At 34.8% G+C, this 26,327-nt stretch overlaps 2 protein-coding genes and 1 pseudogene across 2 annotated transcripts; all 3 read left to right on the forward strand.

Annotated features, from left to right (window-relative positions):
- Nucleotides 1–255: 255 nt before the first annotated feature.
- LOC127177198 (prolyl 4-hydroxylase subunit alpha-1-like) lies at nucleotides 256–4,512 on the forward strand. Its single transcript, XM_051129332.1, has 13 exons — nucleotides 256–567; nucleotides 1,479–1,572; nucleotides 1,700–1,965; nucleotides 2,054–2,272; nucleotides 2,365–2,501; nucleotides 2,587–2,763; nucleotides 2,865–2,917; nucleotides 3,105–3,201; nucleotides 3,347–3,397; nucleotides 3,534–3,572; nucleotides 3,681–3,749; nucleotides 3,828–3,924; nucleotides 4,066–4,512. Exons 1-13 carry the CDS (start codon nucleotides 495–497, stop codon nucleotides 4,134–4,136), a joined length of 1,443 nt encoding a protein of 480 aa, XP_050985289.1. The 5' UTR covers nucleotides 256–494; the 3' UTR covers nucleotides 4,137–4,512.
- A 3,658-nt stretch (nucleotides 4,513–8,170) lies between these two features.
- Nucleotides 8,171–13,846, forward strand: LOC127177193 (prolyl 4-hydroxylase subunit alpha-1-like). Its single transcript, XM_051129319.1, has 13 exons — nucleotides 8,171–8,613; nucleotides 8,942–9,035; nucleotides 9,226–9,494; nucleotides 9,581–9,799; nucleotides 9,909–10,045; nucleotides 10,149–10,325; nucleotides 12,010–12,074; nucleotides 12,235–12,331; nucleotides 12,660–12,710; nucleotides 13,193–13,231; nucleotides 13,328–13,396; nucleotides 13,487–13,583; nucleotides 13,718–13,846. The coding sequence occupies exons 1-13, from the start codon at nucleotides 8,535–8,537 to the stop codon at nucleotides 13,786–13,788; spliced, it is 1,464 nt and encodes a 487-aa protein (XP_050985276.1). The 5' UTR covers nucleotides 8,171–8,534; the 3' UTR covers nucleotides 13,789–13,846.
- A 3,038-nt stretch (nucleotides 13,847–16,884) lies between these two features.
- On the forward strand, nucleotides 16,885–24,907 carry LOC127177205 (prolyl 4-hydroxylase subunit alpha-1-like; annotated as a pseudogene).
- The last annotated feature ends 1,420 nt before the right edge of the window (nucleotides 24,908–26,327 follow it).

Below are 26,327 nucleotides of genomic sequence, written 5' to 3' on the forward strand. Positions count from 1 at the left end.
CTTTCTTCCTAATCCTGTGGCTTAATATTATTATGACCTTTAGGCTGGTTTTCATGGCTACTATAACACTGAATTGCACTGAATGCCTGTCTTTATATGCAGTTTCATGTCTTAGTGATTAATCTAACCTGTATTTTACAGTAATGGTTTAAAATCTAGACAGTATGTACTCCATTTGTGGATTTGCAAAGAACAATCACCGTTTTAAAACTATGACGTATGTTGGCAGGCTTGTTTTTCAGGGTGAGACACACACACAATCACTTCTGTGATTTGATACTACCTTTATGCGTCCGTGCTCCCGCAACCTGTCTTCTAGCACGTGAGCGCTTACTCGCGTAAACTTTCGCTTTTGTTTTAGGTTATGGTTTTATTTTTGTTGAATACAGGTGTGTTTCTGAAAATATGCCTATAAATGGTCTGTATACAAACGCAGTTTCGCTTCAGGATATACATACACAAGTTGCGTTTTGAGGTACTGAAGAATTAGGCTAATGGCCATAAAGGAACTTACATTTGTGGTGTGTTTTTGGGCCGTCTGTGGGCATGAATTCTTCTCATCAACAGGTTATAAATCATATTTCAGTTTAACATCAGTTAATTCGTTTTTAATTGTTAATAATTTAATGTTATAGCGTTTCATCCATTTATCTCTTAACTAATAGTTTTACTGTTGCCATGACATGTTAATTGGAGGTGTTCCTGAGATTTCCAACGTGTCTAGCTACATTACTGACTATCTCTTTCGTTACATTACTGACTTTCTCTTTGGTTTCTTACTTAATAACCCCTTTTCATTATAGAGTGCACTTACTTCACGGTTTGGTCAGTTAAATTACCCGGATGCGCGGCCATACTCTGATGTAAACAACACCATGGACTGCATGTACTACTGAATACATTGCTCTGCTGATTTATGCTGTCTAAACCACGGAAAAACGTGGGAAAGCCGTTAAATCATAAAGAGAAGGATTTTAGTAAGAAGGAAAGCGTGCAATATTTTGACGTTAACTAAAGTTAATAGGTGGTAAAGATACGTACGAGCAGTATTAATTAAGATATTAGCCCAATATTTCACCTACCTGACTGGAAGTGATAAGAACAAACACAAATGTTGTCAAGATTCTTGCTCTGGAGATCCCAGTATAGGTTGGCCAACCACAAATGGCTTTTGTTCCTCAGACAGTTTATTGCTCTCTTCTCCTTGATTTGTTATAAGTTTTGGCAGTCTATAGTACTCAAAATGTTTTTCCCAGTCCGACTGATTTGTAGATTGACCATTTTCAGGAGCAATATTCAGCAAAATATGCGAGTTTTTTCGGTTTAGTGGCATTGTTTACGTTCAGTGCTGTCAACATGGCCGATTGATGACACGTTGTGAAAACACTCAATACCTCTAATAATGTACAAAATTAATGCTGCAAATGCATTAAAGCATAAATCAAATGCAATTTGACAATTAACTGATTGTTTTACAGATCAAATTGCACAGCTTTATGAAATGAAGAAAGACCTTCTGATGAGCTTGAGTCAGTGCATTGATGCTAAAGAAGAGGATGTTGAGATGAAGAGGTGAAAGCAAGATTTTTTTTTCCATTTTCAACAGTGAATGCTTACAAATGTTTTCAGATTGAGGATTGTGTTAATATTTTTTTTTAACACTACAACATTGATGAACCCCTGTTCATCTTCAATCCAGTGCTCTTCAGAATCTTCTGCTTTCATACTCTGAATCTGAGGACCCTGAGAAAGCCGTGAGAGACCCTGTGGCAGCTTACAAACTCCTCAGAAGATTGAGAAGTGAATTGATAATTATTATAAAACACTTTCAGTTGACTTATCAGTGCAACACGTATGAGGATGAGTTCCTAGAGATCCCAGAACTAGAGGACTTGGATGGTGCTGCTTCAGGACTGATCAGACTGCAAGAGATCTACAAACTTTACCCACAAAACATCACAAACGGTAAACTTTGTTTTGCACAGTTTTGTAGTTTCACAGAAAGAGTTTTACTATTTAAGCCTTTCAAAAATCAACTGTTTTAATTTCACAGAAACGTCTCTAAATGCGGATGAAGCTTACCATGTGGGGTGGGTTGCTCACGAAGAGCGCAAATTCCAGCATGCCTTTCTCTGGTTTCTGTACAGTTTGAACAAATTAACAAAAAGCTCAATTACTACAGAGAAAGAGTTGTTCTACTACCTCAAATCCTCAGCCTTTTGGTTTGGCAGCCTACCTCAGATCTACTTCAACCAGCAGCTTCCAAATCTCGGTGAGCTCATGGTGTCCTGAAATTTATATTTAAGGTTGCTGGACAGTTTTACGAAATGGTTGCGATTCAAGCCATAAACGTGTTTGCTTCAGATCCAAGCAATGATGAAGTCAAAGTTCAGTTGAACAGACTCCTTCACTTCCTGGGAACTTCAAACCCTGACATATTCACATTGAACACAGAGTCAAGTCACTATGAGACACTGTGCAGAGGAGAGATTGATGAGATGGCAAGTGCAACGTTTCAAATTTAAACCACTATTTGATATGAAATTACAAACAGTCAGTGTGAAACTTTGTGTATTATAATACCAGACCTCCAAGAAGCAGATGGCGCTGTCCTGTAGGTACAGCACAGGTGGAGGAAACCCCAGACTGATGTTTGCACCAGCAAAAGAGGAAGTGGAGTGGGACAAGCCTCGAATCATCAGATATCATGACATTATTTCAGACAGAGAGATAGAGATCCTGAAGAATATCTCCAGACCTCTAGTGAATATCTAACACACACACACACACACAATTATAAACCATTAAAATATTTGATTGTCAGTATATATGATGTTCCATTTACCTTTTGTGGCCTACTGTAGCTTTTTAGGTCCGAAACTAGTGAGGGAGTATCGAAGATCCGTACTTCTCAATGGTGATAATCTAATTTTTCACCCATTATGTTCACTCAGAAGGAAAATTTACATTACATTACTGTTATTATAGTGCTTATATTATTTCATCACACGTATTATGGGAAAACACTTATTATGTTCAATTCAATAACATAAGTTGAATCTTATTGTAAAATGTTACTGAAAAATGATTTCCTTTTCTTCCAGTGTTTTTCTCGAGGAAGACAACCCTGTGGTTTCTCGTGTCAGTCAGAGAATTGCAGACATCACAGGACTCTCCAAGGAATCAGCTGAAGACCTACAAGTACAGTCACAGCAAGAAAGACATTATTAGATATTAGTATTGTTATTTTTTTAGAATCATGATATTCATCTGATTATATTCATTTTATATTTACTCCTACATGTTCTGTTCTCTGTAAAATATGAGTGGTGCAATCATTTTCCAGATTCAGAATTATGGGATTGGTGGCAGATATGAACCACATTATGACGCATGGGTAAGATCACAATGATAATACAGTCGTGACTTCAAACTGAATTGCTCTATTCTTGTCATTGTGATCTTGATTACATATTAAGCAATTAGTTGCAAGATTGACTCATTGCAAGATAACTTAATGTTTAATCTCACAGGATGAAGAGAATGAAAGGATTGCTACATTCTTAATTTATGTAAGTGTTGTCCTTGTCATTGGCTCAAATGGTTTTATACACATTGTAGGCCTATATTATATGTTTTTTGTTGTACTATAAGTAATAAATCATGTCCTGTGCCTGTAGATGAGTGATGTGGAGAAAGGGGGCGCCACTGTTTTCCCTCAAGTTGGAGTTGCATTGAAGCCAAAAAAGGTAAAGCCTCAAATCACGGATCTATACATATTAGAATAACTGAAGTAAGATGAATGCATCAATTCTCTGCTTTTTAAGGGTTCAGCTGTGTTTTGGTACAACCTCCACAAGAATGGAAATGTGGATTTGAATACAGAGCATGCTGGATGCCCTGTGTTAAGGGGTAACAAATGGGGTAGGTTTTTTTTAAAGAACTTGGATTACTCTTTTTTTATGTATCTTCTAATGTACTTAAATAAATCTATGTTAATATAACAAAGTTTTATTTCAGTTTTATATGACATTAAGCTATGTTTTTCTTCTGGTGTCTTTTCAGTGGCTAATAAATGGATCCTTCAGTTTGGACAGGAGTTCAGGAGACCCTGTTCTTTGTCATACTGGGAGTGAAAGACACTGAGACCATGGAGAAATGTATCCGTTATATTTATTATGTGCCATATAGTTTTTAGATAGGATCATAACATACTGTCTAGGTGCCAGTACTGTTAATAATAACTGTTATATATAATTAAAAAAAAAAGTTCAATAGATTAAAATAAAGTTTCATTACGATTTCAGTGGATAATAACTTTACCTGAGTGGATCATTCAGCGGCCAGTAAGGAGTTATTCCTGTAAATGAGATGCTATTGCATTCTTTGCCATTATATTTAAAGCTTAATTTTAAATGTGCTGGAATGTTGATTTACATGTTTTGCAAGTCTGTTTTATAATAAAAATGTGTTGTAGATTGTAGTATTAATGTTTGGGTATTAATGCTAAATTAGTTATAGGCCTCTGATATATTTTAAAAAGAAATGAGAGAAAAATAACCATTTTCTGTCTTAAGCTGGATGTTTAGGTGAGTGTCGAGATACTTTAGCACCTGGTTTGCTGTTTTGTGGTTGTTGTTAGATTGTGCTCCTGTGTGATTTTTGATTTGTTTATACAAATCAGTGCTGCAAGTAGACCCCGACTTTATCTTCCTCGATCCCACAACCAGCCTGCTGACTTGTTAGAGCTTACTCATGTAAACTTTGCTTTGCTTTTCATAAGATAGTAGGGATACTAAGAAAATGGTGGGCAGAAATAGGTGTGTCTCTGAAAATATGCAAATAAATGGTCTGTATTTAAGCTTGATTTCACTTCAGGGAACACATACAGAACAAGGTACACATACAATGTGTTTTAAGAGACTGAAGGTTTGATAATGGCCATAAGGGAACTGACATTTGTGGTGTGTTTTTGGACTGTCTGTACTGCTGGGCATGAATTCTTCTCATCAACAGGTTATTAATTATATTTAATTTTAATATCAGTTCATGATATTTTATTAGTTTTTCATTTTGTTATTAATTTATTGTTTTCAACACTCGTAATGTTCTAATTGTACACTCATACAAAACACATTTTAACATTTCAAATTCCATTATTGACTAAACAATATTAACTCTCTCTTTGATTTCTTACTTTAAACCTTTTTCATTATGCTTCTGATGAAAAGAAAATACAGTTGAGGTCAAAAGTTTATATACACCTTATGTACAGTACTATTAAACCCCAAGGTTCAGTTTTACAGCAATGGATGTTTAACAATATATGGTGTTAGATTTAGGATTAAGTGTTTTTTTTTGTGTTAACACTACAACTTCTGATGAACCAATCCAGTGTTTATCTGAATGTTCTACTTTCGAATGCCAACACTGAGGACCCTGAGAAAATCCTGAGAGACCCTGTGGCAGCTTATAAACTCCTTAGACAACTGAGAAATGAATTCATAAAAATTATAAACCACATTAAACTGAGTTTTAATCAGTGTAACAAGTATAAGAATGAGTTGGACACAAAGTTGATAGAGATCCGGACTGATCAGACTGCAGGAGATCTACAAACTTCACCCAGAAGACATCATGAAGGGTAAAATGTCAGTAGTTTTGCACCAATGCAGTTACACAGTTTTTCACAAAAATGTGCTTTGATCTGTTTTATTTCACAGACATGTTTTTGGTTTCTCTACAGTCTTAACACATTAACGGAATACTCAATTAATAAAGTTTTGCTGCATTACCTTAGTTTCTCAGCCTATCGTTTTGGCAGCCTACCTGTGGCAGTCTACTTTGGCCATCTTCTAAATATTGGTAAGCTCATGGTGTCATAAAGTTTAAAGGAGAAGTTCACTTCCAGAACAAAAATTTACAGATAATTTACTCACCCCCTTGTCATCCAAGATGTTCATGTCTAAGAAATTATGTTTCTTGAGGAAAACATTTCAGGAATGTTCTCCAAATAGTGGACTTTAATGGTGCCCCCAAGTTTGAACTTCCAAAATTTAGTTTCAAATGGCTATAAACAATCCTATCTCTAGAGAAAAGATCGGTCATTTTCTAAACAAATTGACACTTTATACACTTTTTAACCTCAAGAAACAATTTCCTCAAGAAACATAATTTCTTATCGACTGAAGGAAAAAAGACATGAACATCTTGGATGACAAAGGGGTAAATATCTGTACATTTATGTTCTGGAAGTGATCTTCTCCTTTAATACTAATATATTTATAACTGAGGTTGCCAGACAGTCATAAATGTCTTTGCCTCAGATCCAACTAATGATGAAGACCGAGTTCGGCTGAACAGACTCAGACTCCAGACTATTTAACACACATACACACAATTATAAATCAGTAAAATATGTGATTGTCAGTATATATGATGTTCCATTTACCTTTTGTGGCCTACTGTAGCTTTTTAGGTCTGAGACTACAGTATCAATGTTTCATACTTCTCAAAAGTGATAATCTAATTTTTCACCCATTATATTCATTTAAAATGAATGTTTTGTGAGCTTAGAAAGTACTACTCCCCTAAGGTAGATCTTTTATGTTTGTTGTTTTGGCCTGGTCCCCTCCTGAAGCTTTATTTGCTCCCCTCTTTGTACCCTTTTTTTTTATTTTTTTTGTATTTTATTTTATTTATTTATTTATTTTTTTTTTTGCGGAGTTAAAGGTAAACCTTTAAATCACTGATCTACACAGTATATTAGAACAACTAAAGTAAAATTCATGCATCTTTTTTTTTTTAAGGGTTCAGCTGTGTTTTGGTACAACCTCCACAAGAATGGAAATGTGAATTGGTTTACAGAGCATGCTGGATGAACAAGTAGGGTGGGTTTTTAAAGAACTTGAATTACTTTTTTTTTTTTGTTTGTTCTATAATGTACATAAAAATAAATCTGTTAATAGTCTTATGACATTGCGTTATGAGTGGTTAATAAATGGACCCTGTTCTTTGTCATACTGGGAGTGAAACTCTGAGACCATGGAGAAAGCACATGAAGTGTATCTGCACTATAGAAGTATCTGTTATATTTATTATGTACCATATGTGTTTAGATGGGATCATTGTTTAGATGCCAGTAATGTTATTAATAGTTCATATACAATAGTAATATACAATAAAAAAAGTTTCAATAGATTAAAATCAAGTTTTAGCAAGATATAATAACATTACCTGAGAGGATCAGCAGCCAGTAAGGAGTTATTGCTATTGCATTTTTTGTGGTTACATTTAAAGCTTAATTGTAAATGTTTCCTTTTCAGTTTGTGCTGGAATGATGATTTACATGTTTTCATGCATTAAAAGTGTGTGTGTGTGTGTGTGTGTGTGTGTCTGTGTCTGTCTGTCTGTGTGTGTGTGTGTGTGTGTGTGTCTGAACCTGAAAAACAAGACTGTCAACATACTTCAGTGTCTTAATGCATGCATATGACTTATGCTTGGCATAATACACCCACAGATTATGTATGTGTGTAAGTTTAACCCACTTTAGTTAAGTTATTATATGATATGTCTTTTTAGGACAAACTTTTAGGAGCTGTGTATAATCACGTCTAATACAAAAAACTAGCTATGTTTTCATCACCCTGTCTTGGACTCAGTGACATACATAATGTATAACAATGTAATAATTTGTTTTACTTTCAGTTTCTGCATAAGTCATAAATCAGATGTACATGCTTTGCAGGCGTGATTGGTGACACAGCATCCCACAACAAAAAGGACACTATGCCAGTAAAGTTTGAACAGTTGTTAGGCAACATTAAAAGAGGTCTTGGTAATACAGTAGTTTATAATATACAGTTTCTCCATTGCTATCATGATTATACCCTTTGTTGTCTCCACTTGTGCTGCATGAAACTGTATTGTTAGCAGAGTAACTATTTACATAGAAGAAACAAAAGTATATTGTGGTATGACTGTCATGATGTCACATTTATGTTCTGTTTTAAGGAATGTTTGCATTTTATGCCTCCTTTGGTCCTTGGGTTTCATCTTTGATTAGTTTCTGTTTCAATTATGCTTAATGTTGCTATTATGCTTGTGTTTGTTTACATAGTTACTCATTTGTTTATTGATTAGCAAATGTGTATTTACAGCCCTCATTTTTCAGATGAAGTTGTTTGTTCTTGTCTGTGCTATGTTGGTTTGTTGTGGTTGTTGTTAGATTGTGAAGACTTGTGTAAGACCAGTGCTCCTAGGTGTTTTTTAATTTATTAGTAAAAATCACTGCTGCGATTAGATCCTGTCTCCTCGTTCCTGCAACCAGCCCACAGATACATAAGAGCTTATCGTAAATGTAACGTTTCACTTTTGTTTTTGGTCTCTGACAATTGGTTTAGTGCGAAACTGTAAGGTGCACAAATACAGGTGTGTCTCTGAAAAAGTGCAAATAAATGACCTGCATTTAAGCTCAGTTTTACTTCAAGATACACATACACAAGTTGCATTTTGAGGTGTTAAAGAATCTGATAATGACCATAAAGGAACTGACATTTGTGGTGTGTATTTGGACCGTCTGTACTGCTGGGCATGAATTCTTCTCATCAACAGGTTATTGTAATCAGTTTGATATTAGTTTTTAAAATGTAGTAATTGTAGTGCTACGTCCATATATCTATAATTAATGTTTTTACAGTGTTGCAATGACAAGTTGACTGTATGTATAGGCTACATTTGTGAGACTTTTGAGTAAACAAGTAGTATAGCACAGTTTTTGTTGTAATTTTTAATCTGACTAAATAATATTAACGCTCTCTTTGGTTTCTTATTTAATAACCCTTTTTCATCATACCTCTAATGATGTAAAAATAAATTACAATGTAAATGTAATAATACATAACAAATGTTCTATGACAGTTAAGTGTAGATTGTTTTATAGATCAAATTGCACAGCTTTTTGAGAAGAAGAACGACCTTCTGGTAAGCTTGAGTCAGTGCATTGCTGCTGAAGAAAATGATGAGGCGATGAAAAGGTGAAAATATTTTTATTATTACCTATACCATTAATCTCCAAGAATAATGTTTATTTATTATTATTAAAAAAGCCTTTAATTCTACAACAGTTGATGTTTACAATCTTATATGTATTTTCAGAACAAAGATTACTCTATTAAATAGTTTTTTAACACTATAACTTTTAATGAATCTCTGTCTTCATTCCAGTGCTCTTCAGAGGGATCTGCTTTTATACTCTGACTTTGTGGACCCTGAAGAAATCATGAGAGACCCTGTGGGAGCTTACAAACTCCTCAGACAACTGAGCAATGATATGATACATATTGTAGAACACATCCAACCGAGTCTTCACTGTAAAAAGTATCACGATGAGTTGAAGATAAACATCCCACACTGGGAGGATTTGGATGGTGCCGCTTCAGGACTGATCAGACTGCAAGAGATCTACAGACTCTACCCAGAAGACATTACAAGTGGTGAGATGTCTGCAGATGCAGTTTTGCAGAGAGATTTTCACTTTTTTTTTTTCAGAAATCAGTTTCAGTCTGTTTTGATTTCACAGAAACGTCTCTAAATGCGGATGAAGCTTACCATGTGGGGTTGGTAGCTTATAACATGGGCAAATATCAGCATGCTTTTCTCTGGTTTCTGCACAGTTTGAATAGATTAACAGCATACTCAAGCACTATTGAGATAGAACTGCTTCACTGCCTTAGTTTCTCAGCCTATTATTTTGGTAGCCTACCTCAAACCTACTTTGACCAGCAGCCTATAAATCTAGGTGAGTTTATGGTTTCCCGAAGTTTAATACTAACATTTGTATATTTGGGGTTGCCAGACAGTTTTATCAAATTGTTGTGATTGAATACATAAACATGTTTTTGCATCAGATCCAGCTAATAATAGAGTCAGACTTCAGCTGAATAGACTCTCTCACTTCCTGAAAACTTCAAACCTTGACATATTCACACTAAGCACAGAGTCAAGTAAATATGAGACACTGTGCAGAGGAGAGATTGATGAGAGGGCAAGTGCAAAGTCTCAAAATTTAAATCATTATTTGACATGGAATTGCAAACAGTCAAAGTTTTGTGTATTGATTGGATGTTTATTATATTTAATAAAATCAGACCTCCCAGAGGCAGATGGCGCTGTCCTGCAGGTACAGCACAGGTGGAGGAAACCCCAGACTGATGTATGCACCAGTGAAAGAGGAAGTGGAGTGGGACGACCCTCAAATCATCAGATATCATGACATTATTTCAGACAGAGAAATAGAGATCTTGAAGAATATCTCCAGACCTCTGGTGAATATCTAACACACACATACATAAAATAACACTAACATATTTGTTGTTGTTGATATTTTCAATATATTTTAAATGTTTTATTGTACTATTTAATGGTATGTGGACATCCATTTTAAATTAATATTATAGCTGCAAGCAGCGATTATTAGGGTTCAAGCATTTTAAGGCATTTAAGCACATATGAAAAAAAAAACATGAAAAACCAAGGATTAGTTTGCCAAAGTAGGCTTTTTTTTTTTTTTTTTTTAAAAAAAAAAAAAGGAAATACCAAAATATTTTGCTGGGGTGGCAATCGAATCAAAGGCATGCGTTTTGTCCATTATCCAAGGATTCCAACGATATAAGACATTTGCTTTTTATTTTATTGTATGTGTAAACCATCTGGGGAAGAAAAACAAAACTTTATATTAAGTTGATAATACAGTATGTCAACTTTTTTGAGCTGCACAGAAACCTAACTAAAGGCAAAAAATCCAGTGTTCACTTGGTTCCTGTTATGCTCTTTTTCAAAGTCTTGATTTTGTTTTGGGGGTGTACTAACATGCTCTCATGCTTGGTGGTTCGAAAAACGCATTATTTTTCACGTAATTTACATTATTACAATACCTTTCTCCCAACCTGACACAAATAGCTTGATTAGTTCCGGGTTTAATGAAGGCCAGCCTTCCGAAAAAAGGAAATGTGTTTTGTTTGGTTAGCTATCCCAGTGCGTTGCGATTGGTGAACAGCTTAAATGGTGTTTCAGTACTGCCACGCCCCTTGTCAAAGCACTTAGCGCAAGCTAGATTAATAGTGAATCTTACGTTTTAAATATGGATATTTTTCTTACAAAAACATGGCCTAACATTATCATTAACATTATAAAAGCAGCCTAACATTATCAGGTCATTTATTTGCATCTTTTCAGAGACACACCTGTATTTGTGCACCTTACAGTTTCTCAGTAAACCAACTGTCAGCCATTATAAAAGAAGCCTAACATTATCAAAAAACATCATCACTGATCAGCCTAGCCTATTATACTGCAAGTTTATGCATTTTAAAAATAAGTAAAGCTGTCTTCACTCTATGATGAATAAATGTCTTACCACACACTGCACACGTCTGCGGTGTGTTATGGCTCCGACGCGGCAACTGGAGTAGATCGCGGCTTCAGCATGTGTTTCGACCCCCTGTACTGCACACGTCTGCGGCGCGTTACTGCTCTGAAGCAGCCACTCTAGTCAATACTTGTGTTTATACCCGCCGCGCTGCGACTCGTTGAAGCGGCTCTCTGCGCTGCATCGCTAAAGTTTGGCTAATCCCCCACCTCGTCCCTACACCAATCCCCCCCCCCATCCAAAGATACACACACCACACACTGACTAAAATTCATAACGTGAAAAAGCATAATAGCGCCACTTTAAGAGAAACCTAAAACTATGACTTGAACCCCACTGAACACCTTTATGATAAAGTGTAGTCCTAACTGCCTGCCCAAAATCAGTGCCTGACCTCACTGATGCTTCTGTATGTGAATGGGTGGAAAACTCTCCACAGGCATGTTCTTAAGGAAGACATTCCCGCAAGAGTGGAAGCTGTTGCTGATGTTAATGATTTTGAGGATAAACTGGGTGTTCACATACTTTTGGCCATATATATTATGTATAATTTTGAATTTTCCTTTCTATTTGTGACCTAGCTTTCTAGATCGGGAGTTTATCAGAATGGACGGGATACAATCTCACATGGCCGTGTTTCTCAAAGGTTTAATAAATATTTAAGATCTCCTCATTAAAGGGATACTTCTCCCCAAATTAAACTTGTCATAACCTAACAAGATGTAACATAAATAATTTTTCTTTTGGTACCAAAAAATTTCGGTCACACATTTGTTATGCAATGAAAATCATCACTGTATTTCCAGTGTTTTTCTACAAGACGAAGATCCTGTGGATGCTCGTGTCAGTCAGAGGATTGCAGATGCTACTGGACTCTCCATGGAAACAGCTGAATCACTACATGTAAGTCATGTTACGAGAATGAAATATGATCATGCACAGGCACATTACTTAATAAATAAACAAGCAAATAAAGAAAGAAAGCAGCCTCAGACTCTGCAGGTAACATCAGTTTGCGATGCTTTCTGCTTGTCTGTTGCCAATGAGTGGCGTACAATAAGCTTTGGAGAGTTGATATTATCTTTTAATTTAATTAATTTATATTACATTATATTACACTTGAGTTCATATTAAACATGTATTTTGTGAAATATTAGAGTGTTAACAGTTCAATTTTACCTGGAAATTTCAATTTCAATAGTGATGCATGAGTGATGCAATCCTTTTCCAGGTTCAGAATTATGGGATTGGTGGCAGATATGAACCACATAATGATGCATTGGTAAGTTCACTTTACTGAAATACAGACATGACATTATTTTAGAAATTTAAAACCTTAGAATTTTATTTATTTATTTATTTATTTATTAATGGTGGTACTGGAGGATAGAGCAGGCATTTTTGTCAGGCAATTATTAGTTAATCTTTTATTCCTTTTAAATTGTATTTATTCCTGTTAATACATTGGCTTTTATCAATGTTTGAAAATAACACTGTGTGTCCAAAACAAGGATGTGAGTAACATGTCTCACTGGAAACATATATAAGCCATATTATTGGACAACCACTGTAACTTATTAGCAACATGCACTTTTAAATCACACTTTTTTGTCTTTCAAAATTATAATTATAATTTCAAAATGTGAAAGTCTCCAGCAATTGCAGGCTTTAAGAGTACAAATTTTACATTTGTATTCTCTGTCATTAAGATTGGATTACATGTTGACCAAACAAATATAACTTAAAAAATGTTTGACCTCACAGAAAATACAGAATGACCGGATTGCAACATTCCTATTTTATGTAAGCCTCTATTTGTCTCAGTGATCTTTCACACCATATAGCTATTAATATTACCTGTGTGAAACAATCCTTATAAATGATGTGCTCTTGATGTAGATGAGTGATGTGGAGATAGGGGGCGCCACTGTGTTCCCTAACGTTGGAGTTGCAGTGCAGCCAAAAAAGGTAAACCCTTAATTCATTCATATATACAGTATACAAGGAGCATATAAGTATCCCTTTATTCATTTTAGCATCCTCTCTCTACTCATGCAGGGTTCAGCTGTGTTTTGGTACAACCTCCATAGGAATGGACAAGTGGATACGGATACAAAACATGCTGGATGCCCCGTGTTAAGGGGTAACAAATGGGGTAGGTTTTTGAAGAATTTACTCTTTTATTGTATATCTTCTATAATGTACATATAAATAAATAGTGTTAATATGACAATTTTATTTCAGTTTTATATGACATTGAGCTATATTTTTCGTTTGTTGTCTTTTCAGTGGCTAATAAATGGATCCATGAGTTTGGACAGGAGTTCAGGAGACCCTGTTCTTTGTCACACTGGGAATGAAAGACACTGAGACCATGGAGAAATTCTTCCGTAATATTTATTATAAGTTGTATTAGCTTTTAGATAGGATCATACATTTATTACTGTCTAGGTGCCAGTAATGTTACTAATTGTAATATACAATTTTTAAAAAGTTTAATCGATCAAAATAAAGTTTCAGCAAGATTTCAGTGGATAACTTTACCTGAGTGTATCATTTAGCAACCAGTAAGGAGTTATTCCTGTAAAAGGGATGCTATTGCATTCTTTGGCGTTATATTTAAAGCATAATTTTAAATGTGCTGGAATGATGATTTACAGGTTTGAAAGTCTTTTTTTTTTTTTTTGTAATAATAAAAATGTGTTGTCTGCAAATTGAATATGTGTGTGACATATATGATGTTTGGGCATTGATGTTAAATTAGTTATAGGCCTCTGGTTTTATTAATAGATTTTATTTGATATATTTTAAAAAGAAATGAGGAAAAAAATAACCCTTCTCTGTCTTAAGCTGGATGTTTAGGTGAGTGTCAAGATACTTTAGCACTTGGTTTGCTGTTTTGTGGTTGTTGTTAGATTGTGCTCCTGTGTGATTTTTGATTTGTTTATACAAATCACTGCTGTGAGCAGATCCTGACTTTGTCTTCCTCGATCCCACAACCAGCCTGCTGACTTGTTAGAGCTTACTCATGTAAACTTTGCTTTGCTTTTCATAAGATAGTAGGGAAACTATAAAATGGTGGGCAGATACAGGTGTGTCTCTGAAAATATGCAAATAAATGGTCTGTATTTAAGCTCACTTAAAGGTACACATGCAGAAGTTGTGTTTTGAGATGCTGAAAGTTTGATAATGACCATAAGGAAATTGACATTTGTGGTGTGTTTTTGGACTGTACTGCCGGGCATGAATTCTTCTCATCAACAGGTTATTAATTATATTTAATTTTAATATCAATTAATTATATTTTATTCGTTTTTAATTTGGAATTTAGTGTTATAAGTGTCTAACTAATATTTTCAACACTGATACACTTATAAAAAAACATTATAGTTGCAGATTTTAACTTTTTACATTCCGTTATTGACTAAACACTCTCTCTTTGGTTTTTTACTTTAAACGTTTTTCAGTATACTTCTAATAAACAAAATACATATATCAGATGTTCTTTGACATTAAGTGCAGATTGTTTTATGCTGTAGACAAAATAGCTCAGCTTGTTGTGAAGAAGAAAGACCTTCTGATGAGCTTCAGGCAGTACGTTGATGCTGAAGACAATGAAGAGGTGAAAACACTTTCATTGTCCCCTATGTACAGCAACATTAAACTCCAAGATTCAGTTTTACAGCAATGGACATTTAACAATCTTATATATCCTAATGATTTTTGGCATAAAAAAATGTATAATTTTGACCCATACAATGTATTTTTGGCTATTGCTACAAATATATCTGTGCTACTTAAGCCTGGTTTTGTGGTCCAGGGTCACATATCATCTTTTCAGATTCAGAATTACGGGATTGGTGGCAGATATGAACCACATTATGATGCATGGGTAAGATCACAATAATAATATACAGTTGTGACATAAATTTGTATAGAACCAACACAGAATTCGCCATGGGTTCCCTCACTTTTGATGGTGTGGGATTTATGAAAACAAAAAAGCAATCCACACGCTAAATTCAAACAAGTAAAAAGTCCAAGATCCATTGAGAAAATATTTTACTGAAGATTTTCATATAAAGTGACTACAAAATACTCTCCACAAAAGAAAAAAATAGATTAACCTAGTTGATTACTTGTCCTTAACCAAGAAAGAACCCATGGCCTGAAAATGCTTATTCGCTAGTAGGACTTCAAACAGAATAGCTCTATTCTGTGTCAGCTTGATTACATATTAAGCAATTAGTTATAAGATTGAATCATTACAAGATAACTTAAGATTGCTTGATCACACAGGATAATGAGAATGAAAGGATTGCTACATTCTTAATTTATGTAAGTGTTGTCCTTGTTATTAGCTCAAATGGCTTTATAAACGTTATAGGCCTATATTATAAGTTTATTGTTGTACTACGAGCAATAAATCATGTCCTGTGCCTGTAGAAGAGTGATGTGGAGATAGGGGGCGCCACTGTGTTCCCTCAAGTTGGAATTGCATTGAAGCCAATAACGGTAAATCCTCAAATCGCTGATCTATACAGTATACTAAAATAATATAAGTAAAATTCATGCATCAATTGTTTTTAAGGGTTCAGCCGTATTTTGGTACAACCTCCATAAGAATGGAAATGTGGACTGGTTTACAGAGCATGCTGGATGCCCCGTGTTAACGGGTAACAAGTGGGGTATAGGTTTTAAAGAACTTGAATTACTTTTTCACTGTGTATGTTCTATAATGTACATAAAAATAAATCTATGTTAATATGATTCAATTTTATTTTAGTTTCACGTGATATTAAGTTATATTTTTTCTTCTGGTGTTATTTCAGTGGCTAATAAATGGATCCATGAGTTTGGACGGGAGTTCAGGAGACCATGTTCTTTGTCATACTGGGAGTGAAATACACTGAAACCGTAGAGAAATGGATCCGTTATATTTATTATGTAGATCATAGCATTTATTACTGTCTTCATGCATGCACATGACTTACACATAATACACCCACACATTATATATATGTGTACTAATTCTGACCCACTTATTGACCCAGTTATTATATGATAGATTTTTATTGCCTTTTGCCCTCTTTGGTCCCTGTGTTTCATCTTTCATTAGTTTCTGTTTCTTTGGTTGCCCGTGTTCGATTACATCCTTACTCATTTGTATACGGATTAGCAAATGTGTATTTACAGCCCTCAGTTTTCAGTTGTAGTTGTTTGTTCTTGTCTATGTTTGACGTTGTTCTCCAGTGCTCCTAGGCGTGTTTTAATTTGATATTGAAAATGACTGCTGTGATCCTGCTTCTATGCTTCTTTGTTCCCACAACCAGCCTGCTGGTTTCACTTTTGTTTTTTATCAGATAGTAGGAATACCGAGAAACTATAACGTGAGCAGATACAGGTGTGTCTCTGATAAGATGCATGTAAATGGTCTGTATTTAAGCTCAATTTCACTTCTAGGTACACATACACAAGTTGTGTTTTGAGATACTGAAGGTTTGAGAATGGTCGGAAGGGAATTGACATTTGTGGTGTGTTTTTGGATTGTCTGTACTGCTGGACATGAATTCTTCTCATCAACAGGTTATTAATTATATTTCAATTCAGTATCAATTCATTATAGTTTATTGATATATTTTTAAATTGTTACTAATTTAGTGTTTCATAGTGTTCTAATTTTTTTACACTGTTGCCACAAGTTAATGTATTAATTTGTGAGACTTTTCACCAAACTAGTTGAACAAATACTAAAAAAAATATTTGACATATTTGATGCACTCATACAAAACATTATAGTTACTCCTGCAGATCTGAACTTTTTAAATTCCATTATCGACTAAATAATATTAACTTTGGTTTCTTACGTAAAGCTACAGTTCATAACGTTTGGCGCTCTAGCCCTTTAAAAAGAACATTGTAGCCGGAGCTACTTCTCTTATGTCTTTATGGCTATGACGAATCACCATAGACTGTAAAAAATCACGCAGGTACGGGGCCACTCCACAGCGGTTCCTACCAGACCGGTCTGCAATAGTCAGAATAAAAAAAACTTATTACAGGTGTACCGAGGCGATTCAGGATAGGCCAAAAACACGGATTGGAAAATGGATTCGAGAAGTACTTGCTTATTATATACATTTTGTACATATATCAAATGTTCTTTGACATTAAGTGCAGATTGTATTATGCTGTAGATCAAATTGCACAGCTTGTTGAGAAGAAGAAAGACCTTCTGATGAGCTTCAGTCAGTATATTGATGCTGAAGAAAAGAATGTACAGACAATGAAGAGGTGAAAACACTTATATATAATGCTAGATCTAGGATTATGTAATTATTATTATTATTATTTTTAAACAGTACAACTTCTGATGAATCCCTTTCTTCAATCCAGTGTTTATCTGAATCTTTTGCTTTCAAACTCCGCCCCTGTGGACCCTGAGATAATCATGAGAGATCCTGTGGCAGCTTACAAACTCCTCAGACAACTGAGAAATGAATTCATAAATATTCTAAAACATATTCAGACGAGTTTTTATGAGTGTAACGAGTATCAGGATGAATTGGAGATCCTCGAGATCCCACAGAAAAAGGACTTAGATGGTGCCGCTTCAGGACTGATCAGACTGCAGGAGATCTACAAACTCTACCCAGAAGACATCACAAATGGTGAAATGTCTGCAGTTTTGCACTAATGCAGTTTCAGTGAGAGAGTTTCACATTTTTTCCTTTTAAAAATCAGCTTTGATCTGTTTTGATTTCACAGAAATTTCATTAAGTGCAGATGAAGCTTACCATGTGGGGCTGGTCGCTTATAACGAGGACAAACTCCAGCATGCCTTTCTCTGGTTTCTGTACAGTTTCAACACATTAACAGAATACTCAGCCATTACTGAGGAAGAGTTGTTACAATTTCTTATTTCCTCAGCCTATTATTTCGGCAACTTACATGTGGCAATCAACATCAACAAACAGCTCCTAAATCTTGGTGAGACCATGGTGACTTTAAGTTAATATTAATAATAGTAGTACTAGTATTTTTATATTTTAGGCCATATATAAATATCTGTGATTCATTAACATTTGCCTCAGATCCGACTAATGATGAAGTCAGAGCTCAGCTGAACAGACTCCTTCGCTCCCAGAGAACTTCCGACCGGGTTGGAACTTCAAACTCTGACATATTCACACTGAGCGCAGAGTCAAGTGACTATGAGACACTGTGCAGAGGAGAGATTGATGAGAGTGCAAGTGCAAAATCTCTAATTTAAAGAATTATTTGACATGAAATTACAACAATGTAAATCTTTGTGTATTAATTGGAAATTGATTATATTTTTTAAAACCAGACCTCCCAGAGGCAGATGGTGCTGTCCTGTAGGTACAGCACAGGTGGAGGGACGAGCCTCAAATCATCAGATATCATGACATTATTTCAGACAGAGAGATAGAGATCCTGAAGAACATCTCCAGACCTCAAGTGAATGTCTAAAACACACACACACATACATAAAATAACACTAAAATATTTAATTGTTGTTGTTATTATTATCAGCATATTCCAAAATATTTCTTTTTAGTGTTCATGATGTTTTAATTGTAGTATTCAATGGGCAAAAGTATGTGGACTTCCTTTATTCCAGTGAAGTCTTAATGCAGACTTATATAATAATATGTGACCTTGGACCACAAAACCAGTCATAAGTAGCATTGTTCTTAGCAATGCATTAATCAAAAATCAAGTTTTGAAATATTGACGGTAAGAAATTTACAAAATATCTTCATGGAATATCATGGATCTTTAATTTATACCCTGATTTTTGGCATAAAAAAAAATGATATGAAAACAATGTATTTTTGGCTATTTCTACAAATATACCCATGCTACTTAAGACTGTATGTTTGTACTGTATGTACTTATATGTTTTTCTCTACACTGTAAAAAATAATTTGTTGAGTCAAATTAAAATAATTTGTAACCTTGCTGCCTTAAAATTTTAAATTCAGTCAACTCAAAAAAAGTTTATGCAACTTGAAATGTTAAATTATACTAAGTGACAACTTAGATATTTGAGTTGAATCAACTTAAAAATTTAAGGCAGCTGGGTTACTTACCCATGTGTTAAGTTTAGCAAACACAAATATCTAAGTTGTTATATAGTACAACTTAACATTTCAAGTTGAATAAACTTATTTTAGTTGACTGAACTTAAAATTTTAAGGCAGCAGGGTAACAAGTTATTTTAAGCTGACTCAACAAATTGTATTTTTTATTTTTTACAGTGTACCCTTGGTGTAGTTTGATCCCATTAACACAATACTCAAATACTGTTGAAAAAGAGTTGTCACATTATCTTATAGTTTCTCAGATTATCATTTCAGCAGCCTACATGTGATGTCTTAAAATTTAAAAATCTACGTCCATCGTAGAGAATTGGGTAACACTTTACAATACATGTGTACAAACATGCGTTAATTCATGCTTAACAAATGCAGAGATAATCATGAGTTAATCTATAACTCATGAAGAACTAAACCATTTATTAATAATTACTTCATCAGCAACAAATTAACATTCTATAGATTAAGTAATCAATATATTGTTATTAGTTAAATGTGTCATAATGTATTAATTCCCTAATAACTTATTTTATTAACTAATGGTGTAAATTCATGTGTTAATTACCACAATGGGTTGAAGTCACACATTTCATCTTCCAGTTGTCTGCTTTAATTAATCATTAGCTAATGATTTGCAAAGATATCATTATGTCATGACTTCACTTGTTGAGGCACAGAACTATTAACTAATTAAGTAATATGTCATTGTGGTTATGGATTTAGAATTAGTTAGTCAAGTGCCTCAACAAGTAAAGTCATAACATAATATCTTTGCAAATCATTAGGTAATGATTAATTAAAGCAGACAAGTAGAAGTTGAAATGCATGGCTCCAACTCATTAAGGCACATGACTAACTAACTAATTCTATATCCATAACCAGAACGACATATTACTTAACAATTAGTTAATAGTTCTGTGCCTCAAGAAGTAAAGTCACAAGATAACGATACATTTGCAAATCATTAGCTAATGATTAATTAAAGCAGACAACTGGAAGTTGAAGTACATAACTTTGACCACTGTGGTAATTAACATATGAATTTACATTATTAGTTAATAAAATTATTATTGTGATTATCTGTGCATTAATTAAGCATGAATTAATGCATATTTGTGCACACGTATTGTAAAGTGTTACCGAGAATTGTGCTCCCCACACAAGGGATGACCCTTTTTTGCTCCATTTGAGGTCAGTATAGAAATGGTTTACTGCTTTTTGTGTGCCAGAGCTTGGTTGGCCTACACATAGCCTAGCTTTGAACCCCACGGAAGACCTTTGAGATAAACTGGAACCCTAACTGCCTGCCCAATATCATTCAAAATCAGTGCCTGCCACACTGATGCTCTTGTATCTGAATAGGAGTAAACTCTCCATGGCCATGTTCTGTCTAGAAGACCTTCTAACAAGAGTGGAAGCTGTTGCTAATGATAATGTTTTTGAAATGAAATGTGGCATTTGGGTGTTCACATACTTTTGTCCATACTATATACTACATCATTTTGTATTTGACAGTTGATTTCTATTTGTTACATAGCTTTCTAGATCGGAGGTTTATCAAGATGGAAAGGCTGCAGTCTCACCACGCCGTGTTTCTCAAAGGTTTGATATATATTTAATAAGATCTACTAATTAAAGAGATAGTTTACCCAAAATTGAAACTGACATAATCTTACAAGATGTTAAGTAAATACTTTTTTCTTTGATTATCAAAACAACTATATTTTCAGTGTTTTTCTACAAGATGACCCTGTGGCTGCTCGTGTCAGTCAGAGGTTTGCAGACGCTACTGGACTCTCCATGGAAACAGCTGAACCACTGCTTGTACGTCACATTATGAGAAAGATACACGATTATGCACAGGCAGCATATATGTTTTCTTTACTCCCACATGTGTCTTCCAGTTAACTTGGACATAGGCCTACTACTTTGCACATCATCTAGATAAACAAGCAAATAAAGAAAGAAAGCTCAAATTTCACCGGCAACATTCATTTGCTAACACTATTAGTTGCCAAGGAGTGACATACAGTAACCACTGGAGGTCAAATATTTATTATAAAATTAAATTAACGTGATTTATCACACTTGAGTTCTTACAAGTGCAGAAAAGTTCAGAAATCTTCTATTCAATGATGCATGGGTGATAATTTTTTCAGGTTCAAAATTATGGGATTGGTGGCAGATATGAACCACATTGTGATGCACTGGTAAGTTCATTATACTAAAACACCATCGTAACGTAAATTAGTAGATCAACACAGAATTTGTCATATACATTTTTAATGTTTAAGAATGGCGGGTTTCTATTTAATACGCAAAAACTGGCTAAATTATGTAATGATTTACGAAGAAAATGAATTACAATGCCTGCTAGATCATGGAGAACAGAGCCGGTATATTTATGTCCTTTTAAAAGGCATTTATTCCTGTTAATACACTGGATAATATCATTGTTTAAAAAATATCAACGGAAATAAATTCTAAAATAATACCAGCTTGTGTGTAGAACAAGGATGTAAGTTAAAGGAGAACTCCACTTCCAGAACAACAATTCACAAATTATTTACTTACCCCCTTGTCATCCAAGATGTTCATGTCTTCAGTCGTGAAGAAATTATGGTTTTTGAGGATTTTAGGATTTTTCTCCATATAATGGACTTCATTGGTGCCCCGATTTTGAATTTCCAGAATGTAGTTTAAATGCAGCTTCAAAGGGCTCTAAATGATCCCAGCTGAGGAAGAAGGGTCTTATCTTGTGAAACGATTTGTCTTTTTTTTTTTTTTGGAAAATAAAAATTTGTATACTTTTTAAGCACAAAAGCTTGTGTAGCACAGGCTCTGGGATGCGCATTCAAAACGCTACATACTATTGAATCACGTCAAAAGGTCATGCAGAACATAGGCAGAACCATAGACCCAGTGTTTACAAAGCGAACAACTAGAGATTAAGCGAACGTCTACAACGCAAAGACTAAGGAAGTGCAAGCAAGTCAGACACTGTTTACAAACAAAAAGGCACAACGATGTTGGACGATTCTGAAGTTGTGGGAGAAAATAACATGGAGTTTTTCACCATACTCTACCTTTTTGAGCTGAAGTACACAGACGATGAACTTACGTGATTCATAGTAGTGATGGGAAGTTACCGACTTGGACCTTTGAGTCTCGTTTTCGAGTCATTTAGTTCATTTTAGCAAAATATAATTAAAATGTTATGTGTTACTTCCCTAACACATCTACTGCTTACACAAACGTTGATCACACTACAAACAAGACAAAACTATAATGCTATAAGAAACAGATAAGATTAATTCAACGAATCATTCAAGAACGACCCATCACTAATTCGTAGCATCGTGGACGCGCATCCCAGAGCCTGTGCTACACGAGCTTTTGTGCTTAAAAAAAATTATTTTTTAAAAAAAAATGACAGATCGTTTCGCTAGATAAGACCCTTCTTCCTCAGCTGGGATCGTTTAGAGCCCTTTGAAACTGCATTTAAACTACATTTTACCAATTGGACCAAGTCCATTATATGGAGAATAATCCTGGAGTATAATAATATGGAGAAATGCTTTCCTCAAAAACCATCATTTCTTTACGACTGAAGACAGAAAGACATGAACATCTTGGATGACAAGGGGGTGAGTAAATTATTTGTAAATTGTTGTTCCGGAAGTGGAGTTCTCCTTTAAACGATGAAAAAACATATGTGGTTTTAGAGGACAACCACTAGGACTACAACTTGTTAGCAAAATGCATTTTAAAAACTCACACTTGTAATACATACTCAGAGGGAACCAGGTCTCTCTTGCTCACTTTAAGAGCACAACTCTAACATGATTTGTCACTAAGAGATGGTTTACATGTTGTCCAATCAAATAAATGCAAACTAATTTAAGATTGTTTGACCTCACAGAAGACAGGAGAGAATGACAGGATTGCCACCATCCTAATTTATGTAAGTTGACAGTATAAGTGCAGCTGTCAGAAAAACAATTTGACTCAAGTATTTCTTTAGCTATTCCTATTAATTTTTACCTGTGTGATAAAAAAAATCCTGAAAATAAGTTATGTGCTCTTGGTGTAGATGAGTGATGTGGAGATAGGGGGCGACACTGTCTTCCCTGACATTGGAGTTGCAGTGCAGGCAAAAAAGGTCAACCCTCAATGTATACAGTTTATAAGGATATTTACTATATGATAAAAGTACAGTACTGTGCAAAAGTTTTAGGCCAATAGTATTTTCACAAGCTAAAAAATGGTTTGAAGTAAGTTATTTCTATCTTTTGCTGTAGTGTGTCAGTAAAAAATATCGGTTTACATTTCCAAACATTCTGTTTGCCATTAATTGTAATAATCTAGTGAGATTTTTGTTTGCACAGGCAGTCTGACAACAGCCAGTGCTCCACACAGACATCTGATCTCACCATCATCCAGTCTGTCTGGAATGACATGAAAAACAGAAAAACTGAGACAGACTAAATCCAGAAGAACTGTGGCAACGTCTCCAAGATTTCAAATAACCTATCTGCAAAGCTACCTGAAAAACTATGCACAAGTGCACATAGGGCAAAAGCTGCTTTAAACGCAAAGGATGGTGACATCAAATGCTTATTTATTTTAGTTAATAGAAGTTCTTTGATAAAGAAAATCTATTTATGACATTGTTTTTGACAGCATCCTCATTTTATGTGCCTAACTGCCTAAAAATTTTAACAGTACTGTAGCTTTGTAGGTGTAGGTCTCTTAAAGCATCTTGGAGATGTCGCCACAGTTCTTCTGGATTTAGTCTGTCTCCGTTTTTTTCTGTTTCTTAAGACAGACTGGATTGAATGATGGAGATCAGATCTCTGTTTGCACAAGGAGTCTGACAACAGCCTGTGCTCCATACAAAAATCTCACTGGATTATTACAATCAATGGCAAAATGAATGTTTAGAAATGTAAACTGATATTTCCTACTGACACACTACAGCAAAAGACCGACTTTAACAGACTTTAAACCATTTTTTAGCTGATAAAAATACTAGTGGCCTAAGACTTTTGCACAGTACTGTAGGTATAATCATTTCAGCATCCTCTTTCTGCTTTTTTCCTTTTTTTTTGCAGGGTTCAGCCGTGTTTTGGTACAACCTCCACAAGAATGGTACAAATAATTTAAAAATGCGGCATGCTGGATGCCCTCCGTTAGTGGGTAACAAATGGGGTAGGTTTTTATATAGTGTTAATGTTGAATGTAAAAATAATTGGTTTAGTTAATTTTTCTTATCATTTTTTCAGTGGCTAACAAATAGATCCACGAGTTTGGACAGGAATTCAGGAGGCCCTGTTCTTTGTCAGAATGGGAGTGAAAGACTCTACAGGACCAGAAATCATAGAGAAATCATATGATATTTGTATCTGTGTTATATTTAATTTATGTGTACAATTTGTCATGTTTATTACATGTCATATCTATAATGTAGGCTGGGTCTGTAACATACATTTGTATATTTGTCTCATTTTTGACCAAAATGGCTTTTAGAGGCTTTTGCATTGGAACTCTTCATTTACAGTCTGTCTTTCCATCTTGCGTGCAAAATAAATAAACTTCAGACTTACTTTCTTTCAGAATGGTTGCTATCATATTCTGTTTTTAACTCATGTGTGTAACATTATTATGTAACATATAAGACCTGACACATTTAAGATCTAGATCATTTAAATCTGCTATAGCAATCACAACCTCAAACTGATTGGCCTCTGTTGATTCTGCAGCCAATAAGCTAATAATTTAATAGTCAAACTTGCAAAATTTACTATTTTTTTTTAAATCTTCCAGTGGGTGCCAAATTTATTTACTTGACCTAAATGTAAAAGGTGTAAAGAAAACCATCTTTATCGATCAATGTGTTATCAGACAGACAAGTTATATTCTTAGACACAAAATGTTCTAAAGATAAATTACTTTTCAAATTATTCATGCACATCTCTTGAAGTTAATCATGTCAAATATATAAAGTGCTTTGCTCTCAACCTGCCAGTAAGAATTTATAAACTTGCAACAAATAAGCAATTAGAATTATAACAAAATCAATAACAGTACAAACTTTTAATGCGTGGCCACAGGAAATATTTTTCAGACTTCTTGGTTGACATGGTTGTTGTCTTGTGGTCCACTTTTCATCCTCTCTTGTAATCCTGTGACTCTGTTAAGAGGCCACTCTGTGCTGCTTTTGACTGGCCAGTTTAAAGTCTGTGTGAACTGAAGGGCGGAGTTGACTGGTGACAGGCAGGAGAGCTCTGACAGGTTGGTTCCTGAGGGAGGTGGGCCAGAAAACAGGGGAAACTGCCTTTGGATTGGATGTGTCTGGGGAAAGGGGAGGGGTTTGGGGAAACTGTATGGCAGGAAAAGGGGATGAGAAATTGACTGCACAGCTGTCCACAGACACACAAACATACACATAGAGAAAAATAACGCCAATGTTAAAAACGGAATCAAATTTTCATCTCAAATAAGCAGAATTTCATTGTTCATAGCTCAATATTAAAACTCTTACCTCTATCAATAGATGGGTTGTAGAAAGAAAGCTGAGAAGGAAAGACAGAGAAAGGGACAGATGTTGCACTCTGAAAAAGAATGAGAAAAAATAACAGTTATAATATACTCAAATTTGCAGCTATGTAATACAACATTTAAAACACTCACGCACCTGTGGGCAGGTTGGAAGACTTGGATAATTCACTAAGATTAGTTTACTGAAGTTAAACTTGTAGGTGAAACGTTTCCCT

Source organism: Labeo rohita, chromosome 2, assembly GCF_022985175.1.
Source record: "Labeo rohita strain BAU-BD-2019 chromosome 2, IGBB_LRoh.1.0, whole genome shotgun sequence".
Taxonomy (NCBI): domain Eukaryota; kingdom Metazoa; phylum Chordata; class Actinopteri; order Cypriniformes; family Cyprinidae; genus Labeo; species Labeo rohita.